Source organism: Sturnus vulgaris (genome assembly GCF_052056855.1).
Source record: "Sturnus vulgaris isolate bStuVul1 chromosome 38 unlocalized genomic scaffold, bStuVul1.hap1 SUPER_38_unloc_1, whole genome shotgun sequence".
Taxonomy (NCBI): domain Eukaryota; kingdom Metazoa; phylum Chordata; class Aves; order Passeriformes; family Sturnidae; genus Sturnus; species Sturnus vulgaris.
Window position 1 is genome coordinate 306,505 of NW_028275902.1, and position 27,311 is coordinate 333,815.

The 27,311-nt window shown below is 47.0% G+C and overlaps 1 protein-coding gene across 1 annotated transcript in view; it reads left to right on the top strand.

Annotated features, from left to right (window-relative positions):
- VARS2 (valyl-tRNA synthetase 2, mitochondrial) overlaps positions 1–27,311 on the top strand; it is a 33,252-nt gene that overhangs the window by 5,077 nt on the left and 864 nt on the right. The window contains 22 exon segments of the mRNA XM_088157459.1: positions 862–959; positions 1,502–1,583; positions 2,126–2,245; positions 2,977–3,088; positions 4,516–4,604; positions 5,432–5,522; positions 6,101–6,228; positions 6,300–6,403; positions 7,184–7,265; positions 8,008–8,084; positions 8,188–8,287; positions 8,964–9,005; positions 9,007–9,061; positions 11,082–11,152; positions 12,010–12,135; positions 13,997–14,101; positions 15,672–15,740; positions 16,361–16,439; positions 18,170–18,294; positions 19,110–19,196; positions 23,061–23,213; positions 26,498–26,698. Coding sequence (XP_088013585.1) covers positions 862–959; positions 1,502–1,583; positions 2,126–2,245; positions 2,977–3,088; positions 4,516–4,604; positions 5,432–5,522; positions 6,101–6,228; positions 6,300–6,403; positions 7,184–7,265; positions 8,008–8,084; positions 8,188–8,287; positions 8,964–9,005; positions 9,007–9,061; positions 11,082–11,152; positions 12,010–12,135; positions 13,997–14,101; positions 15,672–15,740; positions 16,361–16,439; positions 18,170–18,294; positions 19,110–19,196; positions 23,061–23,213; positions 26,498–26,698 — 2,196 coding nt within the window.

A 27,311-nucleotide genomic window follows, 5' to 3' on the forward strand; every position in this document is an offset into this window, starting at 1 on the left:
CCCCAAATGTCCCCAAATTGTCCCTAAATGTCCCCAAATGGCCCCAAATGTCCCAAAATGTCCCCAAAATGTCCCCAAATTGTCCCCAAATGTCCCCAAATGTCCCCAAAATGTCCCCAAATGTCCCCAAATGTCCCCAAATTGTCCCCAATTGTCCCCAAATGTCCCCAAAATGTCCCCAAAATGTCCCCAAATGTCCCCAAATGTCCCCAAACGTCCCCAAAATGTCCCCAAAATGTCCCCAAATGTCCCCAAATTGTCCCCAATGTCCCCAAATGTCCCAAATTGTCCCCAAATGTCCCCAAAATGTCCCCAAATGTCCCCAAAATGTCCCCAAATTGTCCTGAATTGTCCCCAAAATGTCCCCAAATGTCCCCAAAATGTCCCCAAATGTCCCCAAATGTCCCCAAAATGTCCCCAAATGTCCCCAAATGTCCCCAAAATGTCCCCAATTGTCCCCAAATGTCCCCAAATGTCCCCAAATTGTCCCCAATTGTCCCCAAATGTCCCCAAATGTCCCCAAATGTCCCCAAACGTCCCCAAAATGTCCCCAAAATGTCCCCAAATGTCCCCAAATGTCCCCAAACGTCCCCAAAATGTCCCCAAAATGTCCCCAAATGTCCCCAAATTGTCCCCAATGTCCCCAAATGTCCCAAATTGTCCCCAAATGTCCCCAAAATGTCCCCAAATGTCCCCAAATGTCCCCAAATGTCCCAAAATGGCCCCAAATGTCCCCAAATGTCCCCAATTGTCCCCAAATGTCCCCAAATTGTCCCCAAAATGTCCCCAAATGTCCCCAAATTGTCCCCAATGTCCCCAAAATGTCCTCAGATGTCCCCAAATTGTCCCCAATGTCCCCAGGCCGTGGTCGAGCGCTGGCTGTGGCAGCACCGGGGGCGGCGCCGGCAGGAGCTGGGCAGGGAAGAGTTCCTGAGACAGGTGTGGGGCTGGAAGGACAGGTAAGGGTCACTGGGGACAGGTGTGGGGCTGGAAGGACAGGTGTGGGGACAGGTGTGGGGCTGGAAGGACAGGTAAGGGCACAGGGGACAGGTGTGGGGATATGGGACAGGTGTGGGGCTGGAAGGACAGGTAAGGGCACAGGGGACAGGTGTGGGGATATGGGACAGGTGTGGGGCTGGAAGGACAGGTAAGGGTCACTGGGGACAGGTGTGGGGACATGGGACAGGTGTGGGGACATGGGGACAGATGAGGGGACATGGGACAGGTGTGGGGACATGGGACAGGTGAGGGGATATGGGACAGGTGAGGGAACATGGGACAGGTGTGGGGACAGGTGAGGGGACATTGCGGGACACTGAGGGGACATCGGGGGGATTTGGGGACATTTGGGAGCATTTAGGGAACATTTGGGGACATTTGGGGACATTTGGGGCCATTTGGGGCCATTTGGGGCCACTGTGGTGGCAGGGGTGGTGGCAGGGGTGGTGGCAGGGGTGGTGGCAGGGGTGGTGGCAGTGCCGTTGTCCCCCCCTGTCCCCAGGCACGGGGACGAGATCCTGGCCCAGCTCCGGGCGCTCGGGGCCTCGCTGGACTGGGGGAGGAACCGATTCACCATGGACGCCGTGAGTCACACCTGGACACACCTGGACACAGCTGGGACACCTGGGACACACCTGGGGACACCTGGGGACAGCTGAGCACACCTGGGCACACCTGGGATACCTGGGGACAGCTGGGATACACCTGGGACACACCTGGACACACCTGGGGACAGCTGGGATACCTGGGGATACCTGGGATACACCTGGGGGGTACCTGGGCATACCTGGGGACACCTGGGGATACACCTGGGACACACCTGGGATACACCTGGGACACACCTGGGATACCTGGGGATACCTGGGACACACCTGGGGGGCACCTGGGGATACCTGGGGGGCACCTGGGGGGTACCTGGGGGGTACCTGTGTGTCATCTGGGGCACCTGAGGGTTACCTGTGGCACCTGAGTGTCACCTGAGGATCACCTGTGTGTCACTTGTGTCACCTGGGGCACCTGAGTATCCCCTGGGGGTCACCTGAGTGTCACCTGAGTGTCACTAAATGTCACCTGAGTGTCCCCCAGGTGTCCCCAGGTGTCTCCAAGGTGTCCCCGTTGTCCCCAGGGTTTCTCCCGCGCTGTCACCGAGGCTTTCGTGCTCCTGTTCCGGGCGGGGCTGATCCGGAGGGACCAGAGGGCGGTGACGTGGAGCTGTGCCCTGCAGTCAGCGCTGTCCGACCTCGAGGTGGCCACAAATGTCCCCAAATGTCCCCAAATGTCACCTGGGGTCACCCATGACTCACCTGAGGTCACCTGGGCTCACCCATGACTCACCTGGGCTCACCTGGGGTCACCCAATGTCCCCATGGTGACGTGGAGCTGTGCCCTGCAGTCAGCACTGTCCGACCTCGAGGTGGCCACAAATGTCCCCAAATGTCCCCAAATGTCACCTGGGGTCACCCATGACTCACCTGAGGTCACCTGGGCTCACCCATGACTCACCTGGGCTCACCTGGGGTCCCCCAATGTCCCCATGGTGACGTGGAGCTGTGCCCTGCAGTCAGCACTGTCCGACCTCGAGGTGGCCTCAAATGTCCCCAAATGTCACCTGGGGTCACCTCAGGGTCACCTGGGGTCACCCAGAGTCCCCCAATGTCCCCAAATGTCCCCAAATTGTCCCCAAATTGTCCCCAAATGTCCCCAAATTGTCCCCAAATTGTCCCTGAATGTCCCCAAATGTCCCCAAATTGTCCCCCCATGTCCCCAAATGTCCCCAAATTGTCCCCAAATGTCCCCCAGTGTCCCCAAATTGTCCCCAAATGTCCCCAAATGTCCCCAAATATCCCCAAATGTCCCCAAACTGTCCCCAAATTGTCCCCCAATTTCCCCAAATGTCCCCAAATGGCCCCAAATTGTCCCCAAATGTCCCCAAATTGTCCCCCAATGTCCCCCAGTGTCCCCTCGATGTCCCCCCAGGTGCAGCCCCTGTCCTTGACCGGCCCCACCGAGCTCCGTGTCCCCAACTGTCCCCACCCCGTGACCTTCGGCCTCCTCGTCACCTTCGCCTACCCCGTGGAGGGGGACGACGGTGGGGGGGACTGGGAGGGACTGGGGGGGACTGGGAGGGACTGGGAGGGGATTGGGGGGAACTGGGATGGACTGGGAGGGACTGGGAGGGGATTTGGGAGGGACTGGGGATGGCACTGGGGACACTGGGAGGGACTGGGAGAGGATTGGGATGGACTGGGAGGGACTGGGATGGACTGGGAGGGACTGGGGGTGGCACTGGGGTGGCACTGGGGACACTGAGGGTGACACTGGGATGGCACTGGTGGCACTGAGGGTGACACTGGGATGGCACTGGTGGCACTGGGATAGCACTGGGGTGACACTGGGGACACTGGGGTGGCACTGGGGACACTGGGATAGCACTGGGGTGACACTGGGTGGCACTGGGATGGCACTGGGGACACTGGGATGGCACTGGGGACACTGGGATGGCACTGGGGTGGCACTGGAGACACTGAGAGTGACACTGGGGACACTGGGGGTGGCACTGCTGTCAATGGGGGCATTGTGGGTGGCACTGGGGTGACACTGGGCACACTGGGATGGCACTGGGATGGCACTGGTGTCACTGGGGGCATTGTGGGTGGCACTGGGGTGACACTGGGCACACTGGGGTGGCATTGGGGACACTGGGGCGACACTGGGATGGCACTGGGATGACACTGGGGACACTGGGATGGCACTGGGGACACTGAGGGTGGCACTGGGGACACTGGGATGACACTGGGATGACACTGGGCACACTGGGCAGACTGGGGTGGCACTGGGATGGCACTGGGGACACTGGGGATGGTGTTGGGATGGCACTGGGCACACTGGGATGGCACTGGGCACACTGGGATGGCACTGGGATGGCACTGGGGACACTGGGATGGCACTGGGATGGCACTGGGCACACTGGGATGGCACTGGGGACACTGGGATGGCACTGGGGACACTGGGATGACACTGGGGACACTGGGGTGGCACTGGGCACACTGGGATGGCACTGGGGTGACACTGGGTGGCACTGGGATGGCACTGGGGACACTGGGATGGCACTGGGGTGGCACTGGAGACACTGAGAGTGACACTGGGGACACTGGGGGTGGCACTGCTGTCACTGGGGGCATTGTGGGTGACACTGGGGTGACACTGGGCACACTGGGGTGACACTGGGCACACTGGGATGGCACTGGGGACACTGGGGATGGTGTTGGGATGGCACTGGGATGGCACTGGTGGCACTGGGATGACACTGGGATGGCACTGGGGTGGCACTGGGGACACTGGGGACACTGGGATGGCACTGGGGACACTGGGGATGGTGTTGGGATGGCACTGGGATGGCACTGGTGGCACTGGGATGACACTGGGATGACACTGGGGACACTGGGGACACTGGGGACACTGGGATGGCACTGGTGGCACTGGGGTGTCCCCTCAGTGTCCCCTGGCTGTCCCCAGGCCTGGAGGTGCCCGTGGCCACCACTCGCCCCGAGACCATCCTGGGGGACGTGGCCGTGGCCGTGAACCCCCGGGACCCGCGGTACCTGGTGAGGGGGGACTGGGGGGGACTGGGATGGGCTGGGAGGGGACTGGGATGGACTGGGATGGACTGGGAGGGGATTGGGAGGGACTGGGAGGGGACTGGGAGGGACTGGGATGGACTGGGAGGGGATTGGGAGGGACTGGGAGGGACTGGGATGGGACTGGGATGGACTGGGAGGGGATTTGGGGACACTGGGAGGGGATAGAAGGATACTGGGAGGGACTGGGATGAGATTTGGGGACACTGAGATGAGATTTGGGGATACTGGGAGGGACTGGGATGAGATTTGGGGACACTGAGATGAGATTTGGGGATACTGGGAGGGACTCGGAGAGACTGGGATGAGATTTGGGAGAACTGGGATGGACTGGGAGGGACTGGGATGAGATTTGGGAACACTGGGAGGGACTAGGATGGAACTGGGGGACACTGGGATGAACTGGGAGAGGATCTGGGGACACTGGGATGGACTGGGAGGGGGATAGAGGGGTACTGGGAGGGACTGGGAGGGACTGGGATGAGATTTTGGGACACTGGGATGAACTGGGAGAGGATTTGGGGACACCGGGAGGGACTGGGATAAACTGGGAGGGAACTGGGGGACACTGGGAGGGAATTGGGATAAACTGGGGGACACTGGGAGGCACCAGGAGGGGGCGTGGCCTCACCCGAGTGGGCGTGGCCACCAGCGCCCAAGCAGCGATTGGTCAGCGGTGACTCCACCCCCCCAAGGGGGGGCGTGGCTTATCCCGGAAGCGGCTCTTAAAGGGGCCGCGCACCTTTTTGGGTGTGGTCGGGGGGGCGTGGCCTGATCTGGCCCCGCCCCCTCAGCACCTGCACGGCCGCCGGGTCCGGCACCCGTTCAGTGGAGCCCTGATGCCCGTGGTGACCGATCCCAGTGTGGAGCCCGGACTGGGAACTGGTGAGGGACTGGGATGGACTGGGAGGGGACTGGGAGAGGGTTGGGGGGGACTGGGAGGGACTGGGATGGACTGGAGGGGACTGGGAGGGACTGGGATGGACTGGGAAGGACTGGGATTGACTGGGAGGGGATTGGGATGGACTGGGAGAGGGTTGGGGGGGACTGGGATGGACTGGGAGGGGACTGGGAGGGACTGGGATAAACTGGGAAGGGACTGGGAGGGGATTGGGGGGGACTGAAGGGGATTGGGATGGACTGGGAGGGACTGGGATGGACTGGGAGGGGATTGGGACAAACTGGGACAAACTGGGACAGACTGGGAGGGGGAACTGGGACCAGTCTGAGACCGACACACAGGTGACACTCAGGTGTGACAAAGGTGAGGTGACACAGGTGACACACAGGTGACACAGGTGAGGTGACACAGTGACACAGGTGTGACACAGATGTGACACAGGTGAGGTCACACAGGTGACAGGTGTGACACAGTGACACAGGTGTGACACAGGTGACACAGGTGTGACCCAGGTGAGGTCACACAGGTGACACACAGGTGACAGTGACACACCTGTCCCCAGGTGCAGTGAAGGTCACACCTGGTCACAGCCCCCAGGACCTGGCCCTGGCCCGGGCCCACGGGCTCCCCCTGCCCTCGGTCATCGCTGACGACGGCACCTTGTGTCCCCCCGGGGGGGGGTGGCTGCAGGTACACCTGGCCCCAGGTGTCCCCCAGGTGTCCCCAGGTGTCCCCGCTGATGTCACCGTCGCTGTCCCCAGGGTGTTCCCCGGTTCCAGGCCCGCCCCCTGGTGGTGGCAGCGCTGGCTCAGCTGGGTTTGTTCCGGGGGGTGCAGGACCACGCCATGACCCTGCCCCTGTGCAGGTACGGCCAGGTGACCCCCCCCAGTGTCACCTGTGATCCTTCAGTGTCACCTGTGATCCTTCAGTGTCACCTGTGACCCCCCCCCGTGTCACCTGTGACCCCCCCCAGTGTCACCTGTGCCCCCCCCGTGTCACCTGTGATCCTTCAGTGTCACCTGTGACCCCCCCCCGTGTCACCTGTGACCCCCCCGTGTCACCTGTGACCCCTCATTGTCACCTGTGATCCTTCAGTGTCACCTGTGATCCCCCCCCCAGTGTCACCTGTGATCCTTCAGTGTCACCTGTGATCCTTCAGTGTCACCTGTGACCCCCCCCGTGTCACCTGTGATCCCTCAGTGTCACCTGTGACCCCTCCTGTGTCACCTGTGACCCCCCCCGTGTCACCTGTGATCCCTCAGTGTCACCTGTGACCCCTCATTGTCATCTGTGATCCTCCATTGTCACCTGTGACCCCCCCAGTGTCACCTGTGACCCCTCATTGTTACCTGTGACCCCCCCGTGTCACCTGTGATCCCTCAGTGTCACCTGTGACCCCTCATTGTTTACCTGTGATCCTTCAGTGTCACCTGTGACCCCCCCCCCGTGTCACCTGTCACCCTCAGGTGTCCCCCAGGTGTCCCCAGGTGTCCTCAGTGTCTCCCCAGGTGTCCCCAATGTCCCCATGTGTCCCCAGATGTCCCCAGGTATCCCCAGGTGTGTCCCCAGATGTCCCCAGGTATCCCCAGGTGTGTCCCCAGGTGTCCCCAGGTGTGTCCCCAGGTGTCCCCTCCTGTCCCCGCAGTCGCTCCGGTGACGTCGTCGAGTTCCTGCTGAAGCGTCAGTGGTTCCTGAGCTGTGAGGAAATGGCCAAGGAGGCCCTGCAGGTGAGCACACCTGGGATACACCTGGGCACACCTGGGCACACCTGGGGACACCTGGGGACACCTGGACACACCTGGGGATACACCTGGGGACACCTGGGGACACCTGGGCACACCTGGGGACACCTGGGATACACCTGGGCACACCTGGGATACACCTGGGGACACCTGGGATACACCTGGGCACACCTGGGGACAGCTGGGATACACCTGGGCACACCTGGGCACACCTGGATACACCTGGGCACACCTGGGCACACCTGGGGACACCTGGGATACACCTGGGCACACCTGGGATACACCTGGGGGCACCTGGGATACACCTGGGCACACCTGGGATACACCTGGGGACACACCTGGGATACACCTGGGATGCACCTGGGGGCACCTGGGGACACCTGGGACACACCTGGGGACACCTGGGGACACCTGGGCACACCTGGGGACACCTGGGATACACCTGGGGACACCTGGGATACACCTGGGCACACCTGGGATACACCTGGGGCACACCTGGGCACACCTGGGGGCAACTGGGATACACCTGGATACACCTGGGGGCACCTGGGCACACCTGGGGACGCACCTGAGCACACCTGGGCACACCTGGGATACACCTGGGCACATCTGGGGACACACCTGGGCACACCTGGGATAGACCTGGGACACACCTGGGGACACCTGGGATACACCTGGACACACCTGGGGGATCTCACCTGTCTCACCTGTCTCTCACCTGTCCCAGGCCGTGACGTCAGGGAGGCTCCGCCTGGTCCCGAAATTCCACGAGAAGAACTGGAAAACCTGGATGGAGAACGTGGGGTGAGGGGGGAGGGGCTCAGGTGAGGGGGGAGGGGCTCAGGTGAGGGGGGGGAGGGGGTCCCAGGTGTGTTCAGGACCCCCCCTGACCCCTCCCCCCCCGCAGGGATTGGTGCCTTTCCCGCCAGCTCTGGTGGGGCCATCGGGTACCTGCGTACCAGGTGAGGGCACCCACAGGTGCCCAGGTGTGTGCCCAAGGTGACCAGGTGAGTCCTTAAGGTGCCCCCAGGTGTATCCAAAGCCCCTGAAATGCCCAGGTGCCCCCAGGTGTGTCCCCAGGTGTATCCTCAAGGTGCCTGGGTGTCCCCAGGTGTGTCCCTAAAGTCCCCAGGTGTGCCCAGGTGTATCCTCAAGGTGCCCGGGTGCCCCCAGGTGTGTCCCCAAAGTCCCCAGGTGTGCCCAGGTGTATCCCTAAGGTGCCCAGCTGTGCACAGGTGTATCCCCAGGTGTGCACAGGTGTCCCCAGGGTACCTAGGTTGGTTTCCAGGTGTCCCCAGGTGTGCCCAGGTGTCCCCAGGTGTATCCCAGGTGTGTCCAGGTGTATCCCAGGTGCCCCCAGGTGTATCCCAGGTGTCCCCAGCTGTCCCCAGGTGTTCCCAGCTGTGCCCAGGTGTATCTCAGGTGTGCTCAGCTGTGCCCAGGTGTATCCCAGGTGTCCCCAGGTGTATGCCAGGTGTCCCCAAGTGTATCCCCAGGTGTCCCCAGGTGTGCCCAGGTGTCCCCAGGTATCCCCAGGTGTATCCCAGGTGTATCCCAGCTGTCCCCAGGTGTGCCCAGGTGTCCCCAGCTGTCCCCAGCTGTCCCCAGGTATCCCCAGCTGTCCCCAGCTGTCCCCAGGTGTGCCCAGGTGTGCCCAGGTGTTATCCCCAGGTGTGTCCCCAGGAGGGGCCGTGGTTCGTGGGTCGCAGCGAGGCCGAGGCGCGGGGCGGAGGCGGCGAAAGCCTTGGGCTGCTCACCTGGCCAGGTACACCTGGAGCAAGGTGAGACCATGGGGGAGGGGATCCCAAATTTGGGGTTTTTGGGGTTTCTCACCTGGCCAGGTACACCTGGAGCAAGGTGAGACCATGGGGGAGGGGATCCCAAATTTGGGGGTTCTCACCTGGCCAGGTACACCTGGAGCAAGGTGAGACCATGGGGGGGGGATCCCAAATTTGGGGGTTCTCACCTGGCCAGGTACACCTGGAGCAAGGTGAGACCATGGGGGGGGGGATCCCAAATTTGGGGGTTCTCACCTGGCCAGGTACACCTGGAGCAAGGTGAGACCATGGGGGAGGGGATCCCAAATTTGGGGGTTCTCACCTGGCCAGGTACACCTGGAGCAAGGTGAGACCATGGGGGGGGGGGATCCCAAATTTGGGGGTTCTCACCTGGCCAGGTACACCTGGAGCAAGGTGAGACCATGGGGGAGGGAGGGGATCCCAAATTTGGGGTTTCTCACCTGGCCAGGTACACCTGGAGCAAGGTGAGACCATGGGGGAGGGAGGGGATCCCAAATTTGGGGTTTCTCACCTGGCCAGGTACACCTGGAGCAAGGTGAGACCATGGGGGGGGGGGGGGGGGATCCCAAATTTGGGGTTTTTTGGGGTCCCTTGGTGCCATTTCCGTGTCCCCAACCTCGATTTGGGGACATTTGGGGACATTTTTTGATGTTTTGGTGACATTTGGGGACTTTTTTGTGACATTTGGTGACACTTGGTGACATTTTGGTGATATTTTTAAATGTTTTGGTGACATTTGGTGACGTTTTTTAACATTTTGGGGACACTTGGTGACATTTTTGGGACATTTTTTTGCCACTTGGTGACATTTCGTGACATTTTTTGATGTTTAGGTGACATTCTTGTGACATTTTGTGACTTTTGTGCCATTTTGTGACATTTTGGTGACATTTTGGTGCCATTTTTTGATGTTTAGGTGACATTTGGTGACATTTGTGTGACATTTGGTGCCGTTTTTGTGACATTTTGGTGACATTTGGGTGACATTTGGTGACATTTTTTGGTATTTTAGTGCCATTTTGTGACATTTTTGTGGCATTTAGTGACATTTAATGACATTTTTGTGCTGTTTTGATGACATTTGGTGACACTTGGTGACATTTTTTTGATATTTTGGTGCCATTTAGTGACATTTAATGACATTTTGTGACATTTAGTGACATTTTTGTGACATTTTGGTGCCATTTAGTGACATTTAATGGCATTTTTGTGCCATTTTGGTGCCATTTTTTGATGTTTAGGTGACATTTAGTGACATTTTGATGACATTTGGTGCCGTTTTTGTGACATTTTGGTGACATTTGGTGCCATTTTTTGATGTTTAGGTGACATTTTTGTGACATTTTGGTGACATTTGGTGACATTTTTTGATATTTTTGTGCCATTTTGTGACATTTTTGTGACATTTGGTGACATTTTAATGACATTTGGTGCCATTTAGTGACATTTAATGACATTTAGTGACATTTTAATGACATTTTTGTGACATTTTGGTGACATTTGGTGACATTTTTGTGCCAATTTGGTGACATTTAGGGACATTTTGTGACATTTAGTGACATTTAATGATATTTTTGTGCCATTTTGATGACATTTGGTGCCATTTTTTGATGTTTAGGTGACATTTTTGGGACATTTTGTGACTTTTGTGACATTTGATGACATTTTGGTGCCATTTGGTGCCATTTGGTGACATTTAATGACATTTTTGTGACATTTTGGTGACATTTTGGTGACATTTGGTGACATTTGGTGACATTTTGGTGACATTTTGTGACATTTTGTGACATTTTGATGACATTTGATGACGTTTTGTGCCATTTTGATGACATTTGGTGACACTTGGTGACATTTTGGTGACACTTGGTGACATTTGGTGACATTTTGATGCCATTTGGTGCTATTTTTGTGACATTTGGTGACATTTAGTGACATTTTTGTGCCATTTTGGTGACATTTGGTGCCATTTGGTGACATTCTGGTGCCATCTCTGTGTCCCCAGACCCCGATGTTTTGGACACCTGGTTCTCCTCCGCCCTTTTCCCCTTCGCTGCCCTGGGCTGGCCCGAGCAGGTGAGGCCAAAAAATGTCCCCAAATGTCCCCAAAATGTCCCCAAATGTCCCCAAATGTCCCCAAATGTCCCCAAATATCCCCAAAATGTCCCTAAAATGTCCCCAAAATGTCCCCAAAATGTCCCCAAATGTCCCCAAAATGTCCCCAAATGTCCCCAAAATGTCCCCAAATGTCCCCAAATATCCCCAAAATGTCCCTAAAATGTCCCCAAAATGTCCCCAAATGTCCCCAAATGTCCCCAAATGTCCCCAAAATGTCCCCAAAATGTCCCCAAATGTCCCCAAAATGTCCCCAAATGTCCCCAAATGTCCCCAAATTGTCCCCAAATGTCCCCAAATGGACCCCAAATGTCCCAAAAATGTCCCCAAAATGTCCCTAAATGTCCCCAAAATGTCCCCCAAATGTCCCCAAATGTCCCCAAATTTCCCCAAAATGTCCCCAAAATGTCCCCAAATGTCCCCAAATCTTCCCTAAATGTCCCCAAAATGTCCCCAAATGGACCCCAAATGTCCCAAAATGTCCCCAAATGTCCCCAAATGTCCCCAAATGTCCCCAAAATGTCCCCAAATGTCCCCAAATGTCCCCAAATGTCCCCAAATGTCCCCAAAATGTCCCTAAATGTCCCCAAAATGTCCCCAAATGTCCCCAAATGTCCCCAAAATGTCCCCAAATGTCCCCAAATGTCCCCAAACGTCCCCAAATGTCCCCAAATTGTCCCCGAATGTCCCCAAATTGTCCCCAAATGTCCCCAAATGTCCCCAAATGTCCCCAAGTGACCCTAACCCGTTTTTTTCTCTCTTTCCTGTCCCTCCCCCTCCCTTTTTTTGTCCCTTTTTTGTCATTTTTGTGTCCCCAGAGCCCCGATTTTGGTCGTTTTTACCCCAATTCTGTGCTGGTGACAGGAAGTGACCTCCTGTTCTTCTGGGTGGCCAGGATGGCCATGCTGGGCCAGAGGCTCACAGGACAGCTGCCCTTCTCCCAGGTGCCACCAAAATGTCCCCAAAGTGTCCCCAAAAATGGCCCCAAGGGTCTCAGGGATCCCAAAATGGCCCCAAATGGCCCCAAAAATGAACCCAAGGGTCTCAGGGATCCCAAAATGGCCCCAAATGGCCCCAAAAATGGCCCCAAGGGTCACAGGGGTCCCAAAATGGCCCAAAATGGCCCCAAAATGGCTCAAAAATGTCCCAAAATGAGCCAAAATGGCCCCAAAATGGACCCAAATGACCCCAAAATGGCTCAAAAATGTCCCAAAATGGCCCCAAAATGGACCCAAAAATGTCCCCAAGGGTCTCAGGTGCCACCAAAATGGCCCCAAATGTCCCAAAATGAACCCAAAAATGGCCCCAAGGGTCCCAGGGGTCCCAAAATGGCCCCAAATGGCTCCAAAATGTCCCAAAATGGCCCCAAAATGGCCCCAAAGGTTTCCAAAATGGACCCAAGGGTCCCAGGTGCCACCAAAACGTCCCCAAAGTGTCCCCAGAAATGAACCCAAGGGTCACAGGGGTCCCAAAATGGCCCAAAATGGACCCAAAATGGCTCAAAAATGTCCCAAAATGAGCCAAAATGGCCCCAAAAAATGGCCCCAAGGGACCCAGGGCTCCCAAAATGGCCCCAAATGTCCCAAAAATGAACCCAAGGGCCCCAGGGGTCCCAAAATGTCCCCAAAGTGTCCCCAAAAATGGACCCAAGGGTCACAGGGCTCCCAAAATGGCCCCAAATGGACCCAAAATGGCTCAAAAATGTCCCAAAATGCCCCCAAAATGGACCCAAATGACCCCAAAATGGACCCAAAGGTTTCCAAAATGGACCCAGGGGTCCCAGGTGCCACCAAAATGTCCCCAAAGTGTCCCCAGAAATGTCCCCGAGGGTCTCAGGGCTCCCAAAATGGCCCCAAATGGCCCCAAAATGGCTCCAAAAATGTCCCCAAGGGACCCAGGGGTCCCAAAATGGCCCCAAATGGCCCCAAAATGGCTCAAAAATGTCCCAAAATGGCCCCAAAAATGTCCCCAGGGGTCCCAAAATGGCCCCAAATGTCCCAAAATGAACCCAAAAATGTCCCCAAGGGTCTCAGGGGTCCCAAAATGGCCCCAAATGGCCCCAAAAATGTCCCCAAGGGTCCTCAAAGTGTCCCCAAATGTGCCCAAAGTGTCCCCAGGGGTCCCCAAAACGTCCCCAAATGTCCCCAGGTGTCCCCTTGTCCCCTTCTCCTGCTGCCTGAGCCTTTCCTGGGGGGTCCCAGTCCCCATTTTTGGGGTCCCAATCCCCATTTTTGGGGTCCCTGATGCCGTTTTTGGGGTCCCAATCCCATTTTTGGGGTTCCTGACCCCATTTTTGGGGTCCCTGTCCCCGTTTTTGGGATTCCTGACCCCATTTTTGGGAACCCTGATCCCATTTTTGGGGTCCCAATCCCATTTTTGGGGTCCCTGATCCCGATTTTGGGGTCCCAATCCCCATTTTTGGGATCCTTGTCCCCATTTTTGGGATCCTTGTCCCCATTTTTGGGGTCCCTGATGCCGTTTTTGGGTCCCTGACCCCGTTTTTGGGTCCCTGACTCCATTTTTGGGATCCTTGTCCCCATTTTTGGGGTCCCAATCCCATTTTTGGGTTCCCTGGTCCCATTTTTGGGGTCTCTGTCCCCATTTTCGGTGTCCCTGATCCCATTTTTGGGTTCCCAATCCCATTTTTGGGATCCTTGTCCCCATTTTCGGGGTCTCTGATCCCATTTTTTGGGTCCCTGTCCCGTTTTTGGGGTCCCTGTCCCCGTTTTTGGGGTCTCTCACCCCATTTTCGGGGTCCCTGATCCCGATTTTGGGGTCCCTGCCCCCCCGTCCCCCCTCCCCCAGGTGCTGCTGCATTCCCTGGTCCGGGATTCCCAGGGAAGGAAAATGAGCAAATCCCTGGGGAACGTCATCGACCCCCGGGACGTCATCAGGGGGGCCACGCTGCAGGTGAGACCCCCAAAAAAACCCCAAAAACCCCTCCAAAAAACCCCAAAAATCCCCCCAAGAACCCCAAAAATCCCCCCAAGAAAACCCCAAAAAATCCCCCCCAAAAAAACCCAAAAATCCCCCCAAAAACCCCAAAAATTCCTCCAAGAAACCCCAAAAATCCTCCAAGAAACCCTAAAATATCCCCCAAAAAATCTCGAAAATCTGCCCCAAAAAACCCCAAAAATCCCCTCCAAAAAAAACCCCAAAAAATCCCCTCAAAAAAGTCCAAAATCTGCCCCAAAAAATCCCAAAATCCCCCCAAAAAACCCCCAAAAATCCCCCCAAAAAAACTCCAAAATCCGCCCCAAAAAAATCTCAAAATCCCCCCCAAAAAAACCCCAAACCCCCCCCCCAAAAAAGCCCAAAAATCCCTACAGGAAACCCTAAAATATCCCCCAAAAAATCCCCCCAAAATCCCCCCAAGAAACCCCAAAACCGCCCCCAAAAATCCCCCTAAAAACCCCCAAAAAATCCCCCAAGAAACCCCAAAAATCCCTTCAAGAAACCCCAAAAACCCTCCAAAAAAAACCCAAAAAATCCCCCAAAAACCCCAAAAATCCCTCCAAGAAACCCTAAAATATCCCCCAAAAAATCTCGAAAATCTGCCCCAAAAAACCCCAAAAATCCCCTCCAAAAACCCCAAAAATCCCTCCAAGAAACCCCAAAAATCCCTCCAAGAAACTCCAACCCCCCCCAAAAAAACCCCAAAAATCTCTCCAAGAAACCCTAAAAATATCCCCCCAAAAAATCCCCCAAAAAACCCCAAAAATCCCCCCAAGAAACCCCAAAAAAAATCCTTCCAAGAAACTCCAAAACCCCACCCAAAAAAAAACCCAAAAAATCCCCCCAAAACCCCAAAAATCCCTCAAAGAAACCCTAAAATATCCCCCAAAAATCCCCCCAAAAATCCCTCCAAGAAACCCCAAAAATCCCTACAGGAAACCCTAAAATATCCCTCCCAAAAAAACCCCAAAACCGCCCCCAAAAAAACCCCAAAAAATCCCCCCAAAAAACCCAAAAATATCCCCCAAAAACCCCAAAAATCCCTCCAAAAAAAACCCCGAAAAAAACCCCCCAAAAAAGTCCAAAATCTGCCCCAAAAAATCCCAAAATCCCCCCAAAAAACCCCCAAAAAATCCCCCCAAAAACCCCAAAAAACTCCAAAATCCCCCCCCCAAAAACCCCAAAAAACCCCCCCAAAAAGACCCAAAAATCCCCCCCCAAAAACCCCAAAAATATCCCCAAAAAAAACCCCCAAAATCCCCCCAAATTCCCGGTATTTTGTGTTGATTTTTTGGGTGATTTTGGGGTAATTTTTGGCTGATTTTTGGATAATTTTGGGCTGATTTTGGGGCTGATTTTTGGGTAATTTTTGGGCTAGATTTTGTGCTGATTTTTGGATAATTTTTGGATAATTTTGTGCTGATTTTTGGCTGATTTTTGGGTAATTTTGGGCTGATTTTTGGGTATTTTTTGGCTGATTTTGGGGCTCATTTTTATTTATTTTTTTTTTTTATTTTTCCCCCAGGAGCTGCAGGAAAAACTTCGGAGTCGAACCCTGGACCCCCAGGAGCTGCAGGTGGCCCTGGAAGGGCAGGTGAGACCCCCCAAAAATCCCCAAAACCCCCCAAAATTCCCCAAAATTCCCAAAATTTCCCCAAAATCCCCCCAGAATTCCCCAAAATCCCCCCAAATCCCCCCAAAATTCCCCCCAAAATCCCCCCAAAATCCCCCCAGAATTCCCCAAAATCCCCCCAAAAATCCCCCAAAATCTCCCAAAATTTCCCCAAAATCCCCCCAAAATCCCCCCAGAATTACCCAAAATCCCCCCAAATCCCCCAAATTCCCCCAAAATCCCCAAATTCCCCAAAAATCCCCCAAAAAATCCCCCCCAAAATCCCCCCAAAATTCCCCCAAATTCCCCAAAATTCCCCCAAAATCCTTCCCAGAACTTCCCAAATTTTCTCCTGGACCCCCAAATTTTCCTCCTGAACCCCCAAAATTTTTCCTGGACCCCCAAAATTTCCTCCTGAACCCCCAAATTTCCTCCTGGAACCCCCAAATTTCCTCCTGGACCCCCAAAATTTCCTCCTGGACCCCCAAATTTTCTCCTGGACCCCCAAATTTCCTCCTGGACCCCCAAAATTTCCTCCTGGACCCCCAAAATTTCCTCCTGGACCCCAAATTTCCTCCTGGACCCCAAATTTTGCCCCCCAGAGGCTCCAGTTCCCCCAGGGGATCCCCGAGTGCGGCGCCGACGCCCTCAGGTTGGCCCTGAGCAGCCACAACGTGCAAGGTGAGAGCCCAAAATCACCCCAAAATCAGCCTGAAATCAGCCCAAAATCACCCCAAAAACAGCCAAAAAATCACCCCAAAATCAGCCCAAAATCACCCCAAAATCAGCCTGAAATCAGCCCAAAAACAACCCAAAAATCACCCCAAAATCACCCCAAAATCAGCCCAAAAATCACCCCAAAATCAGCCCAAAATCAGCCCAAAATCACCCCAAAACCAACCCAAAATTACCCCCAAAACAACCCAAAATTACCTCAAAATCACCCCAAAAACAACCCAAAATCACCCCAAAATTACCTGAAAATCACCCCAAAAATCACACCAAAAATCACCCCAAAATCACCCCAAAATCACCCCAAAAATCACACCAAAATCACACCAAAATCAGCCCAAAATCACCCAAAATCAGCCTGAAATCAGCCCAAAATCACCCCAAAATCACCCCAAAATCACCCCAAAAACAACCCAAAAATCACCCCAAAATCAGCCCAAAATCAGCCCAAAATTATCTAAAAATCAGCCTGAAATCAGCCCGAAATCACCCCAAAAACAACCCAAAATTACCCCCAAAACAACCCAAAATTACCTCAAAATCACCCCAAAATCACCCCAAAAATCGGCCTAAAATCACCCCAAAAACAACCCAAAATCACCCCAAAATTACCTGAAAATCAGCTCAAAATCACCTGAAAATCAGCTCAAAAATCACCCCAAAATCACCCCAAAATCACCCCAAAAATCACCCCAAAATCAGCCAAAAAATCACCCCAAAAATCACCCCAAAATCAGCCCAAAATCAGCCAAAAATCAGCCAAAAATTACCCAAAAAACACCCCAAAATCACCCAAAAAATCACCCCAAAATCACCCCCAAAACAACCCAAAATCACCCAAAAACAGCCCCAAATCACCCCTAAATCAGCCCAAAATTATCCCCAAATTTGCCCCAAAATCACCCCAAAATCACCCAAAAAAATCCCCTCAAAAAACCCAAAAACCCCCCTGGGACCCCCCCTGAATCTCCCAGAAACCCCCCTGGGACCCCCAAAATTCCCCAAAAATTCCCCAAATTCACCCAAAATTTTCAAGAAATTCCTCCTGGGACCCCAAAATTCCCCCAAAAATTCCCCAAAATCCCCCCTGGGACCCCAAAATTCCCCAAAAATTCCCCAAAAATTCCCCAAAATTTTCCAAAATCCCCCCTGGGACCCCAAAAATTCCCCCTAAAATTCCACCAGGATCCCAAAAATTCCCCCAAAATCCCCCTGGGACCCCAAAAATTCCCCAAAATTCCCCCAAAATTTTCCAAAAATTCCCCAAAAATTCCCCCAAAATTCCCCAAAATTTTCCAAAATTCCCCTGGGACCCCAAAATCCCCCAAAAATTCCCCCAAATTCCCCAAAAATTCCCCCAAAATTCCACCAGGACCCCAAAAATTCCCCAAAATTCCCAAAAATCCCCCTGGGACCCCAAAAATTCCTCCTGGAACCCCAAAATCTCCCCAAAATTTCCCAAAAAATCCCTCTGGGACCCCCAAAATCCCCCTGGACCCCAAAAATTCTCCTAAAATCCCCCCTGGGACCCCAAAATTCCCCAAAATTCCCCCAAATCCCCCCGGGCTCGGGGCCAGGCTGAGCACTGGAGCACTGGGAGCACTGGGAGGTTTTTGGGGGGTCCTGGGGGGTTTTTTGGGGTTTTTGGGGGGTCCCTGACCCCAAATTTCCCCCCCCAGGTGCCGAAATCCGGGTGGGCGTGGCCTCGGTGCTGACTCAGCGCCGCTTCTGCAACAAAATCTGGAACGGGGTGGGGTTCGTGCTGAGAGGCCCTGCAGGGGGAGGAGACCCCAAAAACGCCCCCTGAGGAGGTGAGGGACCCCAAAAAAACCAAAAATGACCCCAAAAATCAAAAAAACGACCCCAAAAACCCCCCCTGAGGAGGTGAGGGAACCCAAAAAACCCCAAAAAACCCCAAAAAACCAAAAAAATGAACCCAAAAACCAAAAAAATGACCCCAAAAAACTCCTCCTGAGGAGGGTGAGGGACCCCAAAAAACCCAAAATTGACCCCAAAAACCCCCCTGAGGAGGTGAGGGACCCCAAAAAACCCCAAAATGACCCCGAAAATCAAAAAAACGACCCCAAAAACAAAAAAAAAATGACCCCAAAAACCCCCCCTGAGGAGGTGAGGGAACCCAAAAACCCCCAAAAACCAAAAAAAAACCCAAAAAAACCCAAAAAATGACACCTGGAACCCCAAAAAACCCAAAAATTACCCCAAAAAACCCCCCTGAGGAGGTGAGAGAACCCAAAAATCAAAAAATGACCCCAAAAATAAAAAAACGACCCCAAAAACCCCCCCTGAGGAGGTGAGGGACCCCAAAAATCAAAAAAATGACCCCAAAAAACCCCCCTGAGGAGGTGAGGGAACCCAAAAACCCAAAAATGACCCCAAAAACCAAAAAAACGACCCCAAAACCCCCCCTGAGGAGGTGAGAGACCCCAAAAACCCAAAAAAAAAACCCAAAAAAACCCAAAAAAATGACCCCTGGAACCCCAAAAAACCCCAAAAATGACCCCAACAACCCCAAAAACCCCCCCTGAGGAGGTGAGGGACCCCAAAAAAACAAAAAATGACCCCAAAAATCAAAAAACGACCCCAAAAAACCCCCCCGAGGAGGTGAGAGAACCCAAAAAACCCAAAAAAACAAAAAAAAAAACCCAAAAAATGACACCTGGAACCCCAAAAACGCCCCCTGAGGAGGTGAGGGACCCCAAAAAAACCAAAAATGACCCCAAAAACCAAAAAAACGACCCCAAAAACCCCCCCTGAGGAGGTGAGGGACCCCAAAAATCAAAAAAAAACCCCAAAAAAAACCCCAAAAAAACCCAAAAAATGACCCCTGGAACCCCAAAAAAACCCCAAAAATGAACCCAAAAAAACCCCCCCTGAGGAGGTGAGGGACCCCCAAAAAACCCAAAAAAAACCAAAAAAAAAAACCCAAAAAAACCCAAAAAACGACACCTGGAACCCCAAAAATCCCCCCTGAGGAGGTGAGGGGACCCCAAAAAACCCAAAAAAACCAAAAAAAACCCCCAAGAAAACCCAAAAAATGACACCTGGAACCCCAAAAACCCCAAAAATGAACCCAAAAAGCCCCCCCTGAGGAGGTGAGGGACCCCAAAAACCAAAAAAACCAAAAAACGACAACTGGAACCCCCAAAAAAAATCCAAAAATGACCCCAAAAACCAAAAAAACGACCCCAAAAACCCCCCTGAGGAGGTGAGGGACCCCAAAAAACCCCCAAAAAACCCCAAAAAACCCAAAAAATGACCCCTGGAACCCAAAAAACCCCCCCTGAGGAGGTGAGAGACCCCAAAAATAAAAAAAAAAACAAAAAAAACCCCAAAAAACCCCAAAAATGAACCCAAAAAGCCCCCCCTGAGGAGGTGAGGGACCCCAAAAAACCCCAAAATGACCCCAAAAATCAAAAAAACGACCCCAAAAAAACCCCCCCTGAGGAGGTGAGGGACCCCAAAAATCAAAAAATGACCCCAAAAACCAAAAAAACGACCCCAAAAAACCCCCCTGAGGAGGTGAGGGACCCCAAAAAACACCCAAAAAAACCAAAAAACGACCCCAAAAAACCCCCTGAGGAGGTGAGGGAACCCAAACCAAAAAAACCAAAAAAAACCCCAAAAAAAACCCAAAAAACGAAACCTGGACCCCAAAAACACCCGCTGAGGAGGTGAGAGACCCCAAAAACCCAAAAATGACCCCAAAAATCAAAAAAAACGACCCCAAAAAACCCCCCCTGAGGAGGTGAGGGACCCCAAAAAAACCAAAAAAACCCTAAAAAAACGACCCCTGGAACCCCAAAAAAACCCAAAAATTACCCCAAAAAATGCCCCCCGAGGAGGTGAGGGAACCCAAAAACCCCAAAAAATGACCCCAAACCCCCCGGGGTGTTTATATTTATACTTCTATTCATGCTTGTATTTATACTTACTTTTGTATTTATTTTTCTATTTCTGTTTATTTTTATTTTAATTTTTCTATTTCTATTTATTTTTAATTTTATTTTTATTTTTCTATTTACATTTAATTTTATATTTGTATTTATTTTTCTATATTTATTTTTAATTTTATTTTTATTTTTCTGTTTCTATTTATTTTTAATCTTATTTTTCTATATCTATTTATTTTTAATTTTATTTCTTTTTGTATTTGTATTTACGTTTAATTTTATTTTTCTATTTATTTTTATTTTATTTTTATTTTTGTATTTATATTTACATTTAATTTTATTTTTAATTTTATTTTTATTTTTATTTTTATTTTTCTCTTTCTATTTATTTTTATATTTATTTTTATATTTCTATTTATTTTTATATTTCTATTTATTTTTAATTTAAATTTTTTATTTATATTTATTTTTTTATTTCTATTTATTTTTAATTTTAATTTTATTTTTATTTTTGTATTTATATTTACATTTAATTTTATTTTTATTTTTGTATTTCTATTTCTATTTCTATTTATTTTTAATTTTATTTTTGTTTTTGTATTTATATTTACATTTAACTTTATTCCTAATTTTATTTTTATTTTTATTTTTATTTTTATTTTTATTTTTATTTTTATTTTATATTTAATTTTCTATTTAATTTTCTATTTAATTTTATTTTTAATTTTATTTTATTTTTAATTTTATTTTATTTTTATATTTATTTTTCTATTTATTTTTCTATTTATTTTTATTTTTATTTTTATTTTTATTTTTCTATTTAATTTTATTTTTATTTTTATTTTTATTTTTATTTTATATTTATATTTTTTTTCTATTTATTTTTCTATTTCTTTTTAATTTTAATTTTATTTTTCATTTTAATTTTATTTTTATTTTTAATTTTAATTTTATTTTTATTTTAATTTTTATTTTTATTTTTATTTTTATTTTTATTTTTCTATTTGTTTTTATTTTTATACTTTTATTTATTTTTCTATTTAATTTTCTATTTAATTTTATTTTTAATTTTATTTTCATTTTTATTTTTATTTTTATTTTTATTTTTATTTTATTTTTCATTTTATTTTCATTTTAATTTTAATTTTATTTTTATTTTAATTTTTATTTTTATTTTTAATTTTATTTTTATTTTTATTTTATTTTTATTTTTATTTTTATTTTTATTTTTATTTTTCATTTTAATTTTAATTTTAATTTTAATTTTATTTTTATTTTTCTATTTATTTTTCATTTTTATACTTTTATTTATTTTTCTATTTAATTTTATTTTTAATTTTATTTTTAATTTATTTTTATTTTTATATTTATTTTTATTTTTATTTTATTTTTATTTTTATTTTTATTTTTCATTTTAATTTTATTTTTATTTTTATTTTTATTTTTATTTTTCTATTTAATTTTATTTTTATTTTTAATTTTATTTTTATTTTATATTTATATTTATTTTTCTATTTATTTTTCTATTTCTTTTTATTTTTAATTTTATTTTTCATTTTAATTTATTTTTATTTTTAATTTTAATTTTATTTTTATTTTTAATTTTATTTTTATTTTAATTTTATTTTTATTTTTATTTTTATTTTTATTTTATATTATATTTATTTTTCTATTTATTTTTCTATTTCTTTTTATTTTTAATTTTATTTTTCATTTTAATTTTATTTTTATTTTTAATTTTAATTTTATTTTTATTTTTCATTTTATTTTTATTTTAATTTAATTTTTATTTTTATTTTTATTTTATTTTTATTTTTATTTTTATTTTTCATTTTAATTTTATTTTTATTTTTATTTTTATTTTTATTTTTCTATTTAATTTTATTTTTATTTTTAATTTTATTTTTATTTTATATTTATATTTATTTTTCTATTTATTTTTCTATTTCTTTTTATTTTTAATTTTATTTTTCATTTTAATTTTATTTTTATTTTTAATTTTAATTTTATTTTTATTTTTCATTTTATTTTTATTTTTATTTGTATTTTTATTTTTATTTTTATTTTTCTATTTATTTTTATTTTTATACTTTTATTTATTTTTCTATTTAATTTTCTATTTAATTTTATTTTTAATTTTATTTTCCTATTTATTTTTATTTTTATTTTTATTTTTCTATTTATTTTTCTACTTAATTTTATTTTTAATTTTATTTTTTTATTTTTATTTTTATTTTTAATTTTAATTTTATTTTTATTTTTATATTTATATTTATTTTTCTATTTATTTTTCTATTTAATTTTATTTTTAATTTTATTTTTCTATTTATTTTTATTTTTATTTTTATGTTTATTTTTAATTTTAATTTTATTTTTATTTTTATTTTTAATTTTATTTTTAATTTTAATTTTATTTTTATTTTTATTTTTAATTTTACTTTTAATTTATTTTTATTTTTATTTTTATTTTTTCTATTTATTTTTCTATTTAATTTTTATTTTTATTTTTATTTTTATTTTTAATTTTATTTTTATTTTTAATTTTATTTTTCTATTTATCTTTAATTTTATTTTTCATTTTAATTTTAATTTTATTTTAATTTTATTTTTATTTTTATTTTTAATTTTAATTTTAATTTCCCTTTATTTCATCCCCCAGCTGTGTCCGGAGTCCCCCCTGGATCTCTGGCTCTGCTCCCGTTTCTTTTCCGCCGTCGTTTCCTGCTGTGGCCGCTTGGGGGCGCTGCAGTTCCCGGCGGCCACCGCGGCCGTGCAGAATTTTTGGCTCAGGAATTTCTGTGACGTTTATTTGGTAAAAAGTTAAAAAAAAAATTAAATTAAAATTTAAAAAAAAAAAAAAAAAAAATGGGTGGGAAATGAAAAAGGGAATAATCCGGAAATTGGAAAAAAAAAAAATTAATTCTGAAAATGGAGGGGGAAATAAAGGGAAAAAGAACCCAAAAATAACCCAGAATGGAAAAAAACCCCCCAAAATAACCCAAAAATGGAGGGAAAACAGCCCCAAAAAACCCCCAAAATTGATGGAAAATGGAAGAAAAAATAAATCAAAAATGGAGGAAAAAATAAATCAAAAATGGGTGGAAATGGAAAAAAATAATCCAAAAATAACCCAGAAATGGAGGGAAAATAGAGGAAAAAATAACTTAAAAATTGATGGAAAATGGAGGAAAAATAACCCAAAAATAACCCAAAAATGGGTGGGAAATGGAGAAAAAAAAACCTGAAAATAACTCAAAAATGGAGCAAAAATAACCCAGAAATAACCCAAAAATGGAGGGAAAATAGAGGAAAAAATGACCCAAAAATGGGTGGGAAATGGAGAAAAAAATAACCCGAAAAATGGGTGGGAAATGGAGAAAAAAAAAAAACAAAAATAAACCAAAAATGGAGGAAAAAATAACTCAGAAATGGGTGGGAAATGGAGAAAAAATCACCCCAAAATGGGTGGGAAATGGAGGAAAAACAGCCCCAAAAAACCCCAAAATTGATGGAAAATAGAGGAAAAAATAACCCAGAAAAAAAAACAAAAATGGAGAGAAAAAAAGAGCAAAAACAGCCCAAAAAACCCCAAAATTGATGGAAAATAGAGGAAAAAATAACCCGGAAAAACCCAAAAATGGAGGGAAAAAAGAGGAAAAAAGAACCCAAAAATAACCCAAAAATGAAGGGAAAATAGAGGAAAAAAATAACCCAAAAATGGGTGGGAAATGGAGGAAAAAATAACCCGGAAAAAAACCCAAAAATTGAGGGAAAAAAGAGGAAAAAAGAACCCAAAAATAACCCAAAAAAAGGAAAAAAAAAAAACCAAAAATAACCCAAAAATGGAGAGAAAAAAATAACCCAAAAATAACCCAAAAATGGAGGAAAAACAGCCCCAAAAAAACCCGAAAAATTGATGGAAAACGGAGGAAAAAATAACCCAAAAAACCCCAAAATCAGCCCAAAAAAACCCCAAACCCGACATCCCCATTTTGGGGTTTTTTTCCCCAATTTTGGGGAGATTTTTCCTCCTATTTTTGAATTTTTTTTCCCCAATTTTTCCATATTTTTTTCCCTATTCTTGAAAAATTTTTTCCCAATTTTTTGGATTTTTTTTCCCAATTTTTTGGATTTTTTTCCCAATTTTTGGGGATTTTTTTCCCAATTTTTTGGATTTTTTTTCCCAATTTTTGGATTTTTTTTTCCCAATTTTTTGGGTTTTTTTCCCCCAATTTTTTATTTTTTTTCCTCATTTTTTTTTTGTTTTTTTCCCAATTTCACATTTTTTCACCCCAAATTTTATTTTTCCCACCCAGGAGGTGTCCAAGGTGTCCCTGCCGTCCCAATTTTGGGATTTTTTTTTTTCCCCTAATTTTTGATTATTTTTGGGCTTTTTTTTGAGGTTTTTTTCTCAATTTTTTGAGTTTTTTTCTCAATTTTTTGATTTTTTTGTCAATTTTTTTTTTTTGTTTTTTCCCAATTTCTGTTTTTTTTCACCCCAAATTTTATTTTTTCCCCCCCCAGGAGGTCTCCAAGGTGTCCCTGCCGTCCCAATTTTGTGTTTTCTTCCCCAATTTTTGGAGGTTTTTTTGGGGTTTTTTCCTATTTTTTTCAATTTTTGCCGAATTTTTTTCCTTTTTTTTCCCCAATTTCAAGATTTTTCACCCCAAATTTTCTTCTTCCCCCCCCAGGAGGTGTCCAAGGTGTCCCTGCCATCCCAATTTTGGGCTTTTATCCCCAATTTTTGATTATTTTTGAGGTTTTTTTCTCAATTTTTCAAAATTTTTTCAATTTTTTTTTTTTGGTTTTTTTCCCAATTTCACATTTTTTCACCCCAAATCTCTTTCTCCATCCCCAGGAGGTGTCCAAGGTGTCCCTGCCGTCCCAATTTTGGGATTTTTTTCCCCAATTTTTGACTATTTTTGGTTATTTTTGAGGGTTTTTTCCTAATTTTTTCAATTTTTTTTTTGTTTTTTTTCCCAATTTCTGGTTTTTTCACCCCAAATTTTCTTTTCCTCTCCCCAGGACGTCTCCAAGGTGTCCCTTCCATCCCAATTTTGGGATTTTTTCCCCAATTTTTGGCGGTTTTTTGAGGTTTTTTTTTTCCAAAATTTTCTTTTTTTTCCCAATTTTTTTCCTTTTTTTTCCCCAAATCTGGGTTTTTTCACCCCAAATTTTTCTCTCTCCATCCCCAGGAGGTGTCCAAGGTGTCCCTGCTGTCCCCATGGTCCCCATTTCAGGATTTTTTTCCCAATTTTGGGGGTTTTTTTGAGGTTTTTTTTTCCAAAATTTTCAATTTTTTCCCTATTTTTTTTCCTTTTTTTTTCCCAATTTCACATTTTTTCACCCCAAATCTTTCTCTCTCCCCCCCAGGAGGTGTCCAAGGTGTCCCTGCCGTCCCAATTTTGTGTTTTCTTCCCCAATTTTTGGAGTTTTTTTGGGTTTTTTTCCTATTTTTTTCAAATTTTGCCCAATTTTTTTTGTTTTTTCCCCAAATCTGGGTTTTTTCACCCCAAATTTTTCTTCTTCCCCCCCAGGAGGTCGCCAAGGTGTCCCTGCCGTCCCAATTTTGGGATTTTTTTTTTCCCCTAATTTTTTATTATTTTTGGGCTTTTTTTGAGGTTTTTTTTTCAATTTTTTGAGGTTTTTTCTCAATTTTTTGAATTTTTTTCTCAATTTTTTTGCTTTTTTTTTTCCCAATTTCTGGTTTTTTCACCCCAAATTTTCTTCTCTCCCCCCCAGGAGGTGTCCAAGGTGTCCTTGCCGTCCCAATTTTGGGAATTTTTTTTCCCCTAATTTTTGATTATTTTTGGGCTTTTTTTGAGTTTTTTTCTCAATTTTTTGATTTTTTTTTCAATTTTTTTTCCTTTTTTTTTTTCCCAATTTCCGTTTTTTTTCACCCCAAATTTTATTTTTTCCCCCCCAGGAGGGTGTCCAAGGTGTCCCTGCCGTCCCAATTTTTGGGATTTTTTTTCCCCAATTTTTGGAGTTTTTTTGGGTTTTTTTTCCTATTTTTTTCAATTTTTGCCCAATTTTTTTCCTTTTTTTTCCCCAATTTCTGTTTTTTTCACCCCAAATTTTTCTCTCTCCCCCCAGGAGGTGTCCAAGGTGTCCCTGCTGTCCCCCTCTCTCCGTCCCTCTGTCCTGGCCACCCTGCTGGCCTGTTCTGAGCTGGCCCTGCGGCTCCTGGCCCCCTTCGCCCCCTTCGTGGCCGAGGAGCTCTGGCAGCGCCTGCCCCGCCCCCACCCCGCGCCCCCACCCTCTGCAGGGCCCCCTTCCCCCCAGCCCCACAAACTGGTGAGAGCTGGGGGGGGACTGGGAGGGGTCTGGGGGGGGGGTTGGGGGGGGTTTGGGGTCCTGGGGGGTGGTTTGGGGATCCTGGGGGGGGAGTTTTGGGGGATTTGGGGGGTCCTGGGGGAATTTGGGGGGTCCTGGGGGTGATTTGGGGGGTCCCTGGGGGGAATTTGGGGGATTTGGGGGGTCCTGGGGGAATTTGGGGGGTCCTGGGGGGGATTTGAGGGGTCCTGGGGGTCCCTGGGGGGAATTTGGGGATTTGGGGGGTCCTGGGAGGGATTTTTGGGGACTTGGGGAAGTTTGAGAGCTCTGGGGGAACTTGGGGGAGGGGTTGGGGGAAAATTTTGGGGTTTTGGGGGGGTCCTGGGGGGATTTTTGGGGGGGATTTTGGGGGGCTCTGGGGGAGCTTGGGGTGGTCTTGTGGGAATTGGGGGGGGTTTGGGGGGTCCTGGGGGGGATTTGTGGGGTCTTGGGGGGGATTTGGGTGGTCCTGGGGGAAATTGGGGGGTCCCGGGGGGAGTTTTGGGGGTCCTGGGGGGGATTTGAGGGGTCCTGGGGGGTCCCTGGGGGAATCTGGGGGGTCCTGGGGGGAATTTGGGGGGTTTGGGGGGGTCCA